Source organism: Dreissena polymorpha, chromosome 3 (assembly GCF_020536995.1).
Source record: "Dreissena polymorpha isolate Duluth1 chromosome 3, UMN_Dpol_1.0, whole genome shotgun sequence".
Lineage (NCBI taxonomy): Eukaryota > Metazoa > Mollusca > Bivalvia > Myida > Dreissenidae > Dreissena > Dreissena polymorpha.
The window spans coordinates 78,535,440-78,549,889 of NC_068357.1; the positions used below are offsets into that span (position 1 = coordinate 78,535,440).

Here is a 14,450-nt window from a genome sequence, read left to right on the forward strand (position 1 = left end):
TGTTCCATTAATTTCATTGTAATTATTTTACTTTTTTTGTATTTTAAAACTAATTCTTTGCCAAGGAAATATTACTTTTTAAGATCAAACAAGAGAATGGATTAGATCTTCCTTTAAATTTCTTTCACATTTTCAGCATTTTTTTCTTGAACTAAATTATTCTTTTTTTGATCCAGTATTTCCATCTTACATTTTGTTGCAGTGACTCTGGCACGTGCAATAGAGCTGAAGCATTCTGCAGGGTTGATTGCTGCCCTGGCCAATGAGACGGGCCAGCTTTTCAAAAGGGCAGGTAAATGCAGCCACAATGATTGCTCATATAGACATTACAGCAGTATTTACGAAATTAAATTTGGAATGTGTCTTTATCTGCGAAATCTTGGTCATTGGCCAAACTTGTAAAAATATAGTTAAAGACAATAATGTTTTGGTGAAATGTTGATTAAAATTTAACAGATACCATAAACATTATTATTTTCATGTGTTCCACTTTTATAAATGCATAAATGTATATACATATTTATACCATGACTTGTACAAAGTTGAAAATTCTGGTCATTTCATATGGGTAGGTTATCTTGTTTTTTATGCTGAAATTTATTTTATTTTAAATTGTCTGATTTCAGGCTTCAAATGAAAAGTTCACTTAATGATGTTTTACATTTTCACTGTTTTTACTTAACCAGAGCACACCGAGCACAATGTGCCAATTGTGAGATTTTATGATGGCATTTTGTTTGTTGTTTATCCTGAATCTTGTGGAATAAACATTTACATTGTGAACAATCTAAAGGCCAAATTAATTTTCGGATATTTATGAAACTTTATCATTTGTCGCAATGATATCTTGGCAGAGTTCGTAACTGGATCACATAAGGTAAAAAACTAGGTCACTAGGTCAAGATTTTAAGGCCCCCCTTCGAAGAAGAGGGGGTATATTGTTTTGAACATGTCGGTCCGTTCACCAGATGGTTTCCGGATGATAACTCAAGAATGCTAACGCCTAGGATCATGAAACTTCATAGGTACATTGATCATGACTGGCAGATGACCTCTATTGATTTTCAGGTCACTAGGTCAAAGGTCAAGGTCACAGTGATTCGAAAGAGTAAAATGGTTTCTGGATGATAATTCAAGAATGCTTAGGCCTAGGATCATGAAACTTCATAGGTACATTGATCATGACTGGCAGATGACCCCTATTGATTTTCAGGTCACTAGGTCAAAGGTCAAGGTCACAGTGACTCGAAATAGTAAAATGGTTTCTGGATGATAACTCAAGAATGCTTACGCCTAGGATCATGAAACTTCATTGGTACATTGATTTTGACTGGCAAATGACCCCTATTGATTTTCAGGTCACCAGGTCAAAGGTCAAGGTCACAGTGACTTGAAACAGTATAATGATTTCCTAATGATATCTCAAGAATGCGTTACGCCTAGGATCATGAAACTTCATAGGTACATTGATCATGACTGGCCGATAACCCCTATTAATTTTCAGGTCACTATGTCAAAGGTCAAGGTTACAGTGACTCAAAACAGTAAAATGGTTTCCTGATGATAACTCAAGAATAATTAGGCCTAGGATCATGAAACTTCATAGGTACATTGATCATGACTGGCAAATAACCCCTATTGATTTTCAGGTCACTAGGTCAAAGGTCAAGGTCACAGTGACATGAAACGTATTCACACAATGGCTGCCACTACAAGTGACAGCCCATATGGGGGGCATGCATGTTTTACAAACAGCCCTTGTTAAAGAAAAAGCTTGTTTACACTCTAGAAGTCTCATTTATAGTCCAATCTTCTTAAAACTTGGTCTGAACATTTGTTCTAATGATTTCTCAGCTGATTAAGAAAGTGGTTCTGGTTTGTTGACAAACATGGCTTCTGGGGGCAGGGCAGTTCTCCTTATAAGGCTATGGTAAAAGTTTGTTAACACACTAGAAGTCACATTTAGTCCAATCTTCTTGAAACTTGGCCAGATTATTTGTTCTTCTGGGTATAGTTTGAAAATGGTTACAGTACATGTAAAAACAAGGCCGCAAGGGGGGGGGGGGGGGTGAGTTTAAGAATAAAGATGTGCCTAGAAATTTTTTATGTTTAACCCATTTATGCCTAGCGTCTAGAAAAAAGGCCTTGGCAAACAGCGTAGACCCAGATAAGATGCGGCATCTCATCAGGGTCTGCGCTGTTTGCTTAAAAGGAATTTTTGTAAGAAATATTCTGAATATAGAAATAAATATACTAGACATCCCTAATTTTGGAAATAAATTGATCCAGAAGGATTTGAGAGTCCTCTAGGCATAAATGGGTTAATAAAGTACTTTAATTATTCTGAACTCCACCTCAGAATAGCTTAGTTCTTAGGGGACTCAGGTGAGCACCTTAGGGCTCATTGCCCTCTTTTTTCATCAGTTTGATTGTCAGTGTTAAAACAAATGAATAACTTATTCCATTTCATTGATATACAGCCTGTGTACATGCAATTAGTTAATACTAAATATGCTAACTTCGACACAAAAGTTTTCTATATCATGCCTTTTGAAATGCAATTCTTTCAATTGTTTAAAAAAAAAATTAATTAAATGAGACTCTTTTTGGGAAAAGGAGCTTAATGCATGTGTGATAAGTTTCGTCCCAGATTAGTTGGTGCAGTCTGCACTGGCTAATACGGTACAAACTTTCTGCCAAAACTGGATCTTTGCTAAGATGAGACTTCCTTTAAATGAAAGGTACAATAAAAGCGTAAAGTGTAGTCCCTGATTAGCCTGTGAAGACTGCACAGGCTTATCTGTGACAACACTATGCACATGCATTTAGCCCTGTTTTCCCATATCAAAGCTAAAATATAAAACCATATTACAGATGATGCTCTTGCCAGCCTGGATGCAAAAATAGTTGGGAAATGGCGCAAGTACTTTCAGTTGAAGTCAGATTTCTACATTGCCCATGTAAGAGAACACTTTGGATTTACGTTTTTCTAGATTGTAGGAGTCAACTGCCATTTTATTCCATGCAAAATAATTAAGTGTCATCCATTACATTTATAAATAATGATTTTACAATGGTGTGTTGCAAAATTGTTTTCATTTTTTATTTGCCTTTATTGGCGATAAGGACTTCCTAAACAATTGTGCTGTAGATTAATGGAAGGTATGTCGAATTTCATTGCTTTTACTGCTGTAATCACATCTGATTCTGTTGTTATTACATTCTGCTCGTGACAGTAACAGGTGTAAAATTGCAATTACTCCTTTAAAGATGAGGGATTATAAATGTAATCTAATGAATTGACATTTTCAATGAGCATTTAAATATGTTATTGACGATGTTAACAACTAAAAAAAGAAATGTATGATAAGCTAACCACATAACCATATGAGCTGTGTCAAGTGAAATGGGTCTTTTGCCAGATGTGGCATTTGCGCAGTCTGACCTAGAGCTACTTCGTGGGCTCTGAATTCAAATACAGATTCATGGTCTCATTGGACGAAAAAGAAAGCTTGTTACTAGACCTCCCTCTTGATAAACATTTTTTGGTTTGATTCTTTTTATTTAAGCTCAATTTCATCAAAAGTCTATAGTTTACAGGGCACTCAATTCTGTTTCCTGAGTAAAATCTGAAATTTTTATGTGCCCCACTATAGTAGTGGGGGACATATTGTTTTTGCTCTGTCTGTTGGTCTGTTGGTTGGTTGGTCTGTTGGTTTGCGCCAACTTTAAAATTTGCAATAACTTTTGCAATATTAAAGATAGCAACTTGATATTTGGCATGCATATGTATCTCATGGAGCTGAACATTTTGAGTGGTGAAAGGTCAAGGTCATCCTTCAAGGTCAAAGGTCAAATATATGGGTCAAAATCGCTCATTTAATGTACACTTTTGCAATATTTCAATATTCAAGATAGCAACTTGATATTTGGCATGCATGTGTATCTCATGGAGCTGCACATTTTGAGTGGTGAAAGGTCAAGGTCATCCTTCAAGGTCAGAGGTCAAATATATGTGGCCGAAATCGCTCATTTTATGAGTACTTTTGCAATATTGAAGATAGCAACTTGATATTTGGCATGCATGTGTATCTCATGGAGCTGCACATTTTGAGTGGTGAAAGATCAAGGTCAAGGTCATCCTTCAAGGTCAAATATATGGGTCAAAATTGCTCATGTAATGTCACTTCTGCAATATTGAAGCTAGCAATTTTATATTTGACATGCATGTGTATCTCATGGAGCTACATATTTTGAGTGGTGAAGGGTCAAGGTCAAGGTCATCCTTCAAGGTCAAACGTCATATACGGGGAAATAGTGTTTCACAAACACATCTTGTTTTTGTTAGAAAGATCTTGAGAATGCTTCCCAAGTGGGGATCATACCCGGGTTCTCCCAGTTGCAAGGCAAACACCATATCCATGACTCGTTACGCTATGTTTATTGGGTACTTTAACAATAATGATCTGGTCATTGACTCTACAAAAGTCAGTTAGTTTTAGCCTGACAACATTAAAATGATACTTGTGAAAAGTAACTCTGTTGGTAGAAATTACACTGTTGAGTTGTGTTCTAAACTTACACTAGGCATGTTTTCGCAGATGTTTTACGAGACAAATGACAGCAAAGCTGTAAGATAGAGAGTCGTTCTGGTATCTCTTAAATATGATAACGGTATGAAAATAAATGTATTTATCAATCATAATTTTATGTCAATAAACTCATACACAGTGTCAGGTTAATGGTGGAGAAATGTTCTTTAAAATGGAACCTTGCTCTGGAAAAACTGGGCTAAAGGCATGTGCATAAAGAGTCTTCCAAGATAAGTCTGTGCAGTGTGGACAGGCTTATCAAGGACAAAGCTTTCCGCCTAGTCAGAGTTTTCCTTTAGATCAGACTTCCTTTAAAGGAAAATTCCATAAAAGTGGTAACTGTTGTTCTTGATTAGCCTGTGTGGACTGCACAGGCTAATAGGGGATGACACTTTAAGCACATGCATTAAGCCCTGTTTTTCCAGAATGCCGCTCAACGTGTCTGGTATTTCAGGCCCACTGCTACAATGCAGAGAGTCTGCTGGCACAGGACAAGTGTGGAGAGGCTATCAGAGGGCTGCAAGAGGGAATCAAATGTGAGTACCTTGACATAAACTTGATGTTCATGCAACCAAACTCTTTTTAAGTCATGCTCTGGGAAAATGGGGGCTAATGTAGGTGGGTAAAGTGTTGTCCCAGAGGGTTAATGTAGGTGGGTAAAGTGTTGTCCCAGAGGGTTAATGTAGGTGGGTAAAGTGTTGTCCCAGAGGGTTAATGTAGGTGGGTAAAGTGTTGTCCCAGAGGGTTAATGTAGGTGGGTAAAGTGTTGTCCCAGAGGGTTAATGTAGGTGGGTAAAGTGTTGTCCCAGAGGGTTAATGTAGGTGGGTAAAGTGTTGTCCCAGGGGGTTAATTTAAGTGGGCAAAGTGTTGTCCCAGGGGGGTAATTTAGGTGGCTAAAGTGTTGTCCCAGGGGGTTAATGTAGGTGGGTAAAGTGTTGTCCCAGGGGGTTAATGTAGGTGGGTAAAGTGTTGTCCCAGGGGGTTAATGTAGGTGGGTATAGTGTTGTCCCAGGGGGTTTATGTAGGTGGGTAAAGTGTTGTCCCAGGGGGTTAATGTAGGTAGGTAAAGTGTTGTCCCAGGGGGTTAATGTAGGTGGGTAAAGTGTTGTCCCAGGGGGTTAATGAAGGTGGGTAAAGTGTTGTCCTGGGGGGTTAATGTAGGTGGGTAAAGTGTTGTCCCAGGGGGTTAATGAAGGTGGGTAAAGTGTTGTCCCAGGGGGTTAATGTAGGTGGGTAAAGTGTTGTTCCAGATTAGCTTGTGTGTCTGCACAGGCTAAATAGGGATAACAATTTTCACTTTATTGCAATATTTTCTTGTAGGAAGTCTCATCTCAACAAAAACCCAGACTTAGAAAAAGTGTCGGCCCTGATAAGCCATGCGGACTGCACAGGCTAATCTGGCACAACACTTAACACATGTGAATAAAGACCATTTATCCCAGAACTCTGCTTATAAAAGGAAATATCTAGAGTGAAAAAGCAGCGTGTTGTGCACTGCTCCTTTGTGCTTCCCCTCAGCTGCCACTCTGAATTGATGAACATAATTTCTTTTTGAAAATACATGGACAATTGGTATATTTTGCAGCAATTGGATGGCAAATGAAAGGTCATGGGTAAAAGCCTTATTTCAATTCTTAGACTATAGAATTGCTTTGACTGAGCATTGAATTTCACCTGACTGGTAAGCTTTCCACCCTGGCCGTTTTAACAGCACACATTTCCTTGTCAGTATTTTATAGGTTTCCACATGATTCTCACAAATGTTATTGCAGTTTATTCCTTTGAAAACTGTTTCTTATCTACAGAGAGATTTGTGTACTTAAATTATGTACATTTTGGAGTTTTTCTGGAGGCATCACTAACTATTGTTTATTAAATGTATCTTGGATACGGTTTGAAATAAAATCCGTGTCTGTTCAAAGGGTTTACCAGTAAATTGTTATCCCCAGCCAAAGGCGGAGAAATATGGAAAGTAGCATTGTTCCTCTGTCAGTTCGTCCGTCTGTCAATTTTTTTATTCTGGGGTGGGGGTGGGGTTGGGGGGAATATCATTTAAACAGATGTGCTTGTTTACTTGTAAATTTATGTTTTATCTGAAAGAATGTCATGATAAAGTGTTTTAAATATGTCTCCATCTGAGATTATTTACTTGTGAAATTGGATAAATCATAAGGAAGTTTCAGCTAGAAAACACTTTTGAACCTTGTATACGGGTCCTGTTTTCACAATGGGTTGAATTGGTAAATCTTTGTTTTAGGGTCAGAGTCAGATAACTAAGTTGTTTTAGCATTGAGCTTCGAGGATCAGGGGTTTGTTTCCTAGCTTGACCTAGTGTGTGGGTTATGAATTTATGGCTATTCTCCTCCTACCTCATCCTTGATTACGGAGTGTTACGTAAACTACATTTATCATATTGAGTGTAACAGTAAGGCACAATACATAGTGTTTGACAATGCCCATACATCTGATTCAAATATGGAGGTTGTCAGTTACTAGCATAAGAATGTGTACTTAGTATTGGTAAATCAGTTTTTCCATGAAAAATATTGAATAGATAAATGACCACCCTTATATGATTTAAATAATATTAAAAATGGTGGACAATCCAAAGAAACAAAGTATCAATGTCGTTTCTGTCTGTTGCAGGCTATGACAAGGCAGCAGAGACTTGCAAGGAGTATGCAAGCACCAAGGGGCCAGGTACGCAGGCTCGGCCCCTAAACCACCTGTTCTTCCGTCGCCTGGGGCCAGTCATGAAGAGGACCCTCGACAAGTGTGAGAGGGAGAATGGACTTATGTAAGTAATGAGGATTTATTGAGATGGAGAATGGACTTGAGTACGTAACGAGGATTTACTGAGAGGGAGAATGGACTCATGTTAGTAATGAGGATTTATTGAGAGGGAGAATGGACTCGAGTACATAATTAGGATTTACTGAGAGGGAGATTGGACTCATGTAAGTTACGAGGATTTTCTGAGTGGGAGAATGGACTCATGTACGTAACGAGGAAATACTGAGAGGGAGAATGGACTCATGTACATAAAGAGGATTTACTGAGAGAAAGAATGGACTTGTGTACATAACGGGGATTTACTGTGAGGGAGAATGGACTCATGTACGTAACGAGGATTTACTGAGAGGGAGAATGGACTCATGTACGTAACGATGATTTACTGAGAGGAAGAATGGACTCATGTACGTATCAAGGATTTACTGTGAGGGAGAATGGACTCATGTATGTAACAAGGATTTTCTTAGAGGGAGTATGGACTCATGTACGTAACGAGGATTTACTGAGAAGGAGTATGGACTCATGTACGTAACGAGGATTTACTGAGAGTATGGACTCTTAAGAAACGAGGATTTACTGAGATGGAGAATGGACTCAGCGACAAGTACGTAACGAGGATTTACTGAGAGTATGGACTCTTAAGCAACAAGGATTTACTGAGTGGGAGAATGGACTCGTGTTTTTAATGAGGCTTTTCTTAGAACCAGTTTAAGTTTACTCCAAAATCCTTTTGCACTGATCACAGGTTCAGTCAGTTGCATGGACTGTTTTGAAGGCAGTGCCCTCAGTTTTATTGATTTATTTAATGTGGTTGAAAGAGGGATAATTCAAATCACACTGTCCTTCCTTTGGGGACTAGGTTGGTTGGGTAAATGGATGGATGGGTAGGTTTTTATCCATTTTTTTAGCTCACCTGATTGCTCAGGTGAGCTTTTGTGATCGGTCTTTGTCCGTCGTCCATCCGTCCGTCGGTCGTCCATCGTCCACATTTGGTTTGTAAACACTCTAGAGGCCACATTTCTTGTCCGATCTTCATGAAACTTGGTCAGAAGATTTGTCCCAATGATACCTCGATCAAGTTCGAAACTTGGTGATGTTGGGTCAAAAACTAGGTCACTAGGTCAAAAAAAAGAAAAACCTTGTAAACATTGTAGAAGTCACATTTCATGCCCAATATTCATGTAACTTTGTCAAAATGTTTGTCTTAATGATATGTTGGTCGAGTTCAAAAGTGGTTCCAGTCCGTTGAAAAGCATGGCCGCCAGTGGGCAGGGCAGTTTTCCTTATTTGGCTATAGAAAACCTTGTAAACACTGTAGAAGTCACATTTCATGCCCAATCTTCATGTAACTTTGTCAAAATGTTTGTCTTAATGATATGTTAGTCGTATACAAAAGTGGTTCCGGTCCGCTGAAAAACATGGCCGCCAGTGGGCGGGGAAGTTTTCCTTATTTTGCTATAGAAAAACCTTGTAAACACTCTAGAGGCCACATTTCTTGTCCGATCTTCATGAAACTTGGTCAGAAGATTTGTACAAAGGATACCTCGATCAAGTTCGAAACTGGGTTATGCTGAGTCAAAAACTAGGTCACTAGGTCAAAAAAAAGAAAAAGCGTGTAAACACTGTAGAAGTCACATTTCATGCCCAATCTTCATGTAACTTTGTCAAAATGTTTGTCTTAATGATATGTTGGTTGAGTTCAAAAGTAGTTCTGGTCTGTTGAAAAACATTGCTGCCAGTGGGCAGGGCAGTTTTCCTTATTTGGCTATAGAGGAACCTTGTAAACACTCTAGAGGCCACATTTCTTGTCCTATCTTCATGAAACTTGGTCAGAAGATTTGCCCAAATAATACCTTGATCAAGTTCGAAACTGGGTCATGCTGGGTCAAAAACTAGGTCACTAGGTCAAAAAAAAAGAAAAAACCTTGTAAAAACTGTAGATCAAGTCACATTTCATGCCCAATCTTCATGTTACTTTGTCAAAATGTTTGTCTTAATAATATATTGGTTGAGTTCAAAAGTGGTTCCGGTCCGTTGAAAAACATGGCCGCCAGTGGGCGGGGCAGTTTTCCATATTTGGCTCTAGAGAAACCTTGTTAACACTCTTGAAGTCAAAATTTTTGCCCAATCATCATGAAACTTGGTAAAAACATTGGTTTCATTGATATCTCAGACTAGTTTGAAAATGGTCCAGATTGATGAAAAAACATAGTCGCCAGTGGGCGGGGCAGTTTTCTCTATATGTATAAAGTGAAAACATGTGAACACTTTAAAAGTCACATTTTTGGAACAATTTTTAGGAAATTTGGCCAATCTAATATTGCTCTAGAGTACTGAATTTTCAACTAAAGCAATGAACAAGGCCTTGTAAAAAAGGTGAGCGAACTAGGGCCATCTTGGCCCTCTTGTTTTTTTTTTGCTTTAACCTTTTTAAGCCTTGAGGGATTAAATTTAGATAATTATACACAGGATTTGGGACCATCAAATGTGTTCAAATCATCGATGCTTATATTAAAGCTGGTGATTTCATATTGAAGTAGTAATTCACTGGACTAAGATTGCAGAAGGTTACTGCTCAAGTGAAAAAGACATATAGTGTAATATCTCCAGTGACTTCAGTAGGAATCTAATTTGATTAATATGTGATTACCGTAATTGCTCTAAGTTTTCGGACACTAAGTTTTTGGACACATCTGTTTTTAGCAAAAATAATTATTTTTCGTGACTTAATTTTCTGACACACGAGTTTTTGTACACAATTAATGTCTCTAAGGTTTCGGACAGTATATTTTACGGCGCTATTTTACCAAATTATGGTCCTGTTTTCGATTTCTAATAACCCTTCACTCATGGGGTTTTACAACCAGAATCATAAAACATGGCAGGTGCATGCCTGAGCGGAATGTACCATAACATTTGCGCTATTGGGTAAATAACCTTGTAAACCGGTATTAAACAATGGTTTCGCCCGATAGCATATAGCGTTATGACACTTACCAGGGGTAGTGCCAATTAACAGTTCAATTATCTACCGCAATAGTACTACCCCTTGTCAGTAAAATAACTGTGACAAATACTAAATGCTTCAAAGTGTGATGCACCCTATCGCAAGTTTTACGAACAATGGAAGGTGTTAGACAACAACAATCGGAAATGAACAAACAAAGAATTCATAGTGTTTTTTTTTAAATTACGTTAATTACAGGTTCATACTAACGAGTATCGGTACATCAAATGCTCATCTTTGAACTCGTTGGTCAAAGTACAACCTTGTAGTAACTTTCTGTCAAATAAATTAAGCATTTAAAATTATTTAAAATGCAGTGCAAACATATATAACTGTAATTTATACTATACGGCATGGTATTTTACAAGCGCGTGCTATTACCGGTAGTCTTTGATACAATTGACGCTATTTTCGGACACTTTAATTTTCGACTCTAAGTTTTCGGACACCTGTATTTTGTCAATATTTTTATGCCCCCCTTCGAAGAAGAGGGGGTATATTGCTTTGCACATGTCGGTCGGTCGGTCGGTCTGTCGGTCGGTCGGTCCGTCGGTCCGTCCACCAGGTGGTTTCCGGATGATAACTCAAGAACAAGAAAAAACTTGATAGGTAGATTGACCATGACTCGCAGATGACCCCTAGAGATTTTCAGGTCACTAGGTCAAAGGTCAAGGTCACGGTGACCCGAAATAGTAAAATGGTTTCCGGATGATAACTCAAGAACGCTTATGCCTAGGATCATGAAACTTAATAGGTAGATTGATCAAGACTCGCAGATGACCCCTATTGATTTTCAGGTCACTAGGTCAAAGGTCAAGGTCACGGTGACCCGAAATAGTAAAATGGTTTCTGGATGATAACTCAAGAACGCTTATGCCTAGGATCATGAAACTTGATAGGTAGATTGACCATGACTCGCAGATGACCCCTAGAGATTTTCAGGTCACTAGGTCAAAGGTCAAGGTCACGGTGACCTGAAATAGTAAAATGGTTTCCAGATAATAACTCAAGAACGCTTATGCCTAGGATCATGAAACTTGATAGGTAGATTGATCATGACTCACAGATGACCCCTATTGATTTTCAGGTCACTAGGTCAAAGGTCAGGTGACGGTGACCTGAAAAAGTAGAATGGTTCCCGGATGATAACTCAAGAACGCTTATGCCTAGGATCATGAAACTTCATAGGTACATTGATCATGACTCGCAGATGACCCCTATAGATTTTCAGGTCACTAGGTCAAAGGTCAAGGTCATGGTGACCGGAAATAGTAAAATGGTTTCCGGATGATAACTCAAGAACGCTTATGCCAAGGATCATGAAACTTCATAGGTACATTGATCTTGACTGGCAGATGACCCTATTGATTTTCAGGTCACTAGGTCAAAGGTCAAGGTCACTGTGACAAAAAACATATTCACACAATGGCTGTCACTACAACTGAGAGCCCATGTGGGGTGCATGCATGTTTTACAAACAGCCCTTGTTGGTATCTAAGTTTTCGGACACAAAAAAAAATTATTATTTTTAAGTGTCCAAAAACATAGAGTAATTAAGGTAATTTATTATGCCCCCGATAGGGTGGCATATAGCAGTTGAAATGCCTGTCTGGTCTGTCACGTCTGTCGGGTCTGTCTAGTCCGTCCGTCCCTCCGTCCGTCCGTCCGAAAACATTCACATTGGCCATAACTTTTGCAATATTAAAGATATTAAAGATAGCAACTTGATATTTGGCATGCATGTGTATCTCATGGAGCTGCACATTTTGAGTGGTGAAAGGTCAAGGTCATCCTTCAAGGTCAAAGGTATTTATTTTGTTAATTCAAAGCGGTGCAGTAGGGGGCATTGTGTATTTGACAAACACATCTTTTGTTTTTGTAACTGATTTGAGTTCTATGTTTCAGTTACCACCAGAAGGTGGCGTTTGACCCCCCAATACTGGAGTTGAAGGCCACGTACGGACTCGTTAGTCCAGAGGACTACAAACCTCCCGAGCTGAGCCCACTGTGGTCTGTGGAGGTGTACAAGAAGATGGATTCAAAGATGGCACCCAAACCTGGGCCACAGGTGGGACTTCAGTTTGAAACCTGATGCATATGCGTAAAATGTAGTCACAGATTAGCCCGTAAAAACTGCATAGGCTTATCATGGACGACACTTTCTGCATTTATGGAATTTTTCATTTAATTTTTCATTATACAAAAATTCAGTTTGTACGGAAAGTGTTGTCCCTGATAAGCCTGTTTTGACTGTACAGGCTTATCTGGGACAACACTAAATGCTTATGCATTAAGCCCTGTTTTCCCAGAGTGAGGCTCATTTATTAAAGCGTGTTAGGGATACTTTAATGTCTGTTTTCTCTGTTGAACCACCACTTGTGTCTTTAGAGACTATCCTTAGAATGATGCCACAGTAGGTATTAAAATAAAACCTCGCATTGATTGGTGCACATCAAATCCACTGCATCACTGATACTCAAGGAGAAATCGCACTGTAGAAGAACGTGATTGCCTATGCCTTTCTGTTTGTTTTGAGTGATTAGCTGTAAATTGATTTGATGTTTGTGTTACATGTAATTTCACCAGTTTTATTTCAATGACTAGTTGATTAATATTTGTATCAGTGTTTAACATTCAGTGTTAAGCACAAACTCTCTGATAAATTGTTATTGAAACACACAGACTAGTGCCCTTGTGATTAAATTTCTTCACATGGGAACTCTCGCAACACTCCCTATTACTCAATTATGCTGGAATGCGCTAGATTTTCGAAAAGACATCCCTTGTTCAAGTGCCCATTTCAATATTTTTTTATCACAAAACAAATTAACTGTATGTATTTCAATGAAACTACCTTTAGTACAAATAAGAGGGCCATGATGGCCCTGTATCGCTCCACTGTTTTTTTTATGCGAAAAAAGCATGCAATGCGCATGGGTTGAAATGTACTCAAGCATGTGACTTTCTCTTTCTTTCCCTCATCCCACTGGGCGCTTAAAGTTGGAAGGGTGAGCATTTTTATATATGGAAAACGTTACTACGGTGTTAACTAAACAGACTAAAAAGCCCGGGAATTGTCGCACAGGTCCTTTGCTTATAACGTAGGTACATTTATCTCTCCAAAAGATATTGTCCTTATTTCTATTGCAAATATTTTTAGATGCTGAAGATCAAATCTATGCATGTTCTACAAGATCAATGAAAGTTCCTTCATTCAATCATGAATCTTTTTCCAAAATTCCAAAAAGTGTTTATAGGTTTCAAAGTTTCTGTTACTTATATAGTTCATGACATATGCAAAATACCTAATGACGTAGATCACCTGAACTTTACTTCATTCTTGAGGCATTAGTGAGTGTAGCAGGTTTGTTAACGTGGTGATGAAATTGTTTATTGTACAAAGAAGATATTTGCCTGAGGAAACATAAAGTTTTTCAGGTTCATGAGGTGCCGAAAGGCAGTAGGAATGATAACTTTGTAGAGGTTGTTTGTTAAACAAAGTAAATGTTTATGAGACAAAAAATTGAATTATAATTCATCAAGATGCTGCGATCATGGCAACACTACTTGCATATGACGTGAGGTTTAAAGAGATATCATGACAAACAATTAGCTTGACCTAACTTTCCTTTACTTTTTCCATCTGACGTTGGTTACCTGTCATGTTTGTTTTTGAAAAATACTAGGGTTGCCATATATTGAAATAAGGTATCTGATCTATTCTCTGATAGGTTGCTAGTAATAGACTTAGCGGCAGTCATGTTATAAACAAGGAGATTGTTCACGGCATCGGTTGAATATACTTTTAATAGATACATCTTTTTTAAGTTGGATTCTCCTTACTTTTTATGCCCCCCTTCAAAGAAGAGGGGGTATATTGCTTTGCTCATGTCGGTATGTCGGTCTGTCGGTCGGTCTGTCGGTCGGTCTGTCCGTCCACCAGGTGGTTGTCAGACGATAACTCAAGAACGCTTGGGCCTAGGATCATGAAACTTCATAGGTACATTGATCATGACTCGCAGATGACCCCTATTGATTTTGAGGTCACTAGGTCAAA

At 38.5% G+C, this 14,450-nt stretch overlaps 1 protein-coding gene across 1 annotated transcript in view; it reads left to right on the forward strand.

The window, feature by feature from the left end:
• LOC127874864 (BRO1 domain-containing protein BROX-like) overlaps positions 1-14,450 on the forward strand; it is a 39,822-nt gene that overhangs the window by 14,753 nt on the left and 10,619 nt on the right. The window contains exons 6-10 of the mRNA XM_052419525.1: positions 203-292; positions 2,875-2,960; positions 5,047-5,128; positions 7,240-7,390; positions 12,299-12,461. Of these exons, the coding sequence (XP_052275485.1) occupies positions 203-292; positions 2,875-2,960; positions 5,047-5,128; positions 7,240-7,390; positions 12,299-12,461 (572 nt within the window). The remainder of the gene's footprint in view (positions 1-202; positions 293-2,874; positions 2,961-5,046; positions 5,129-7,239; positions 7,391-12,298; positions 12,462-14,450) is intronic.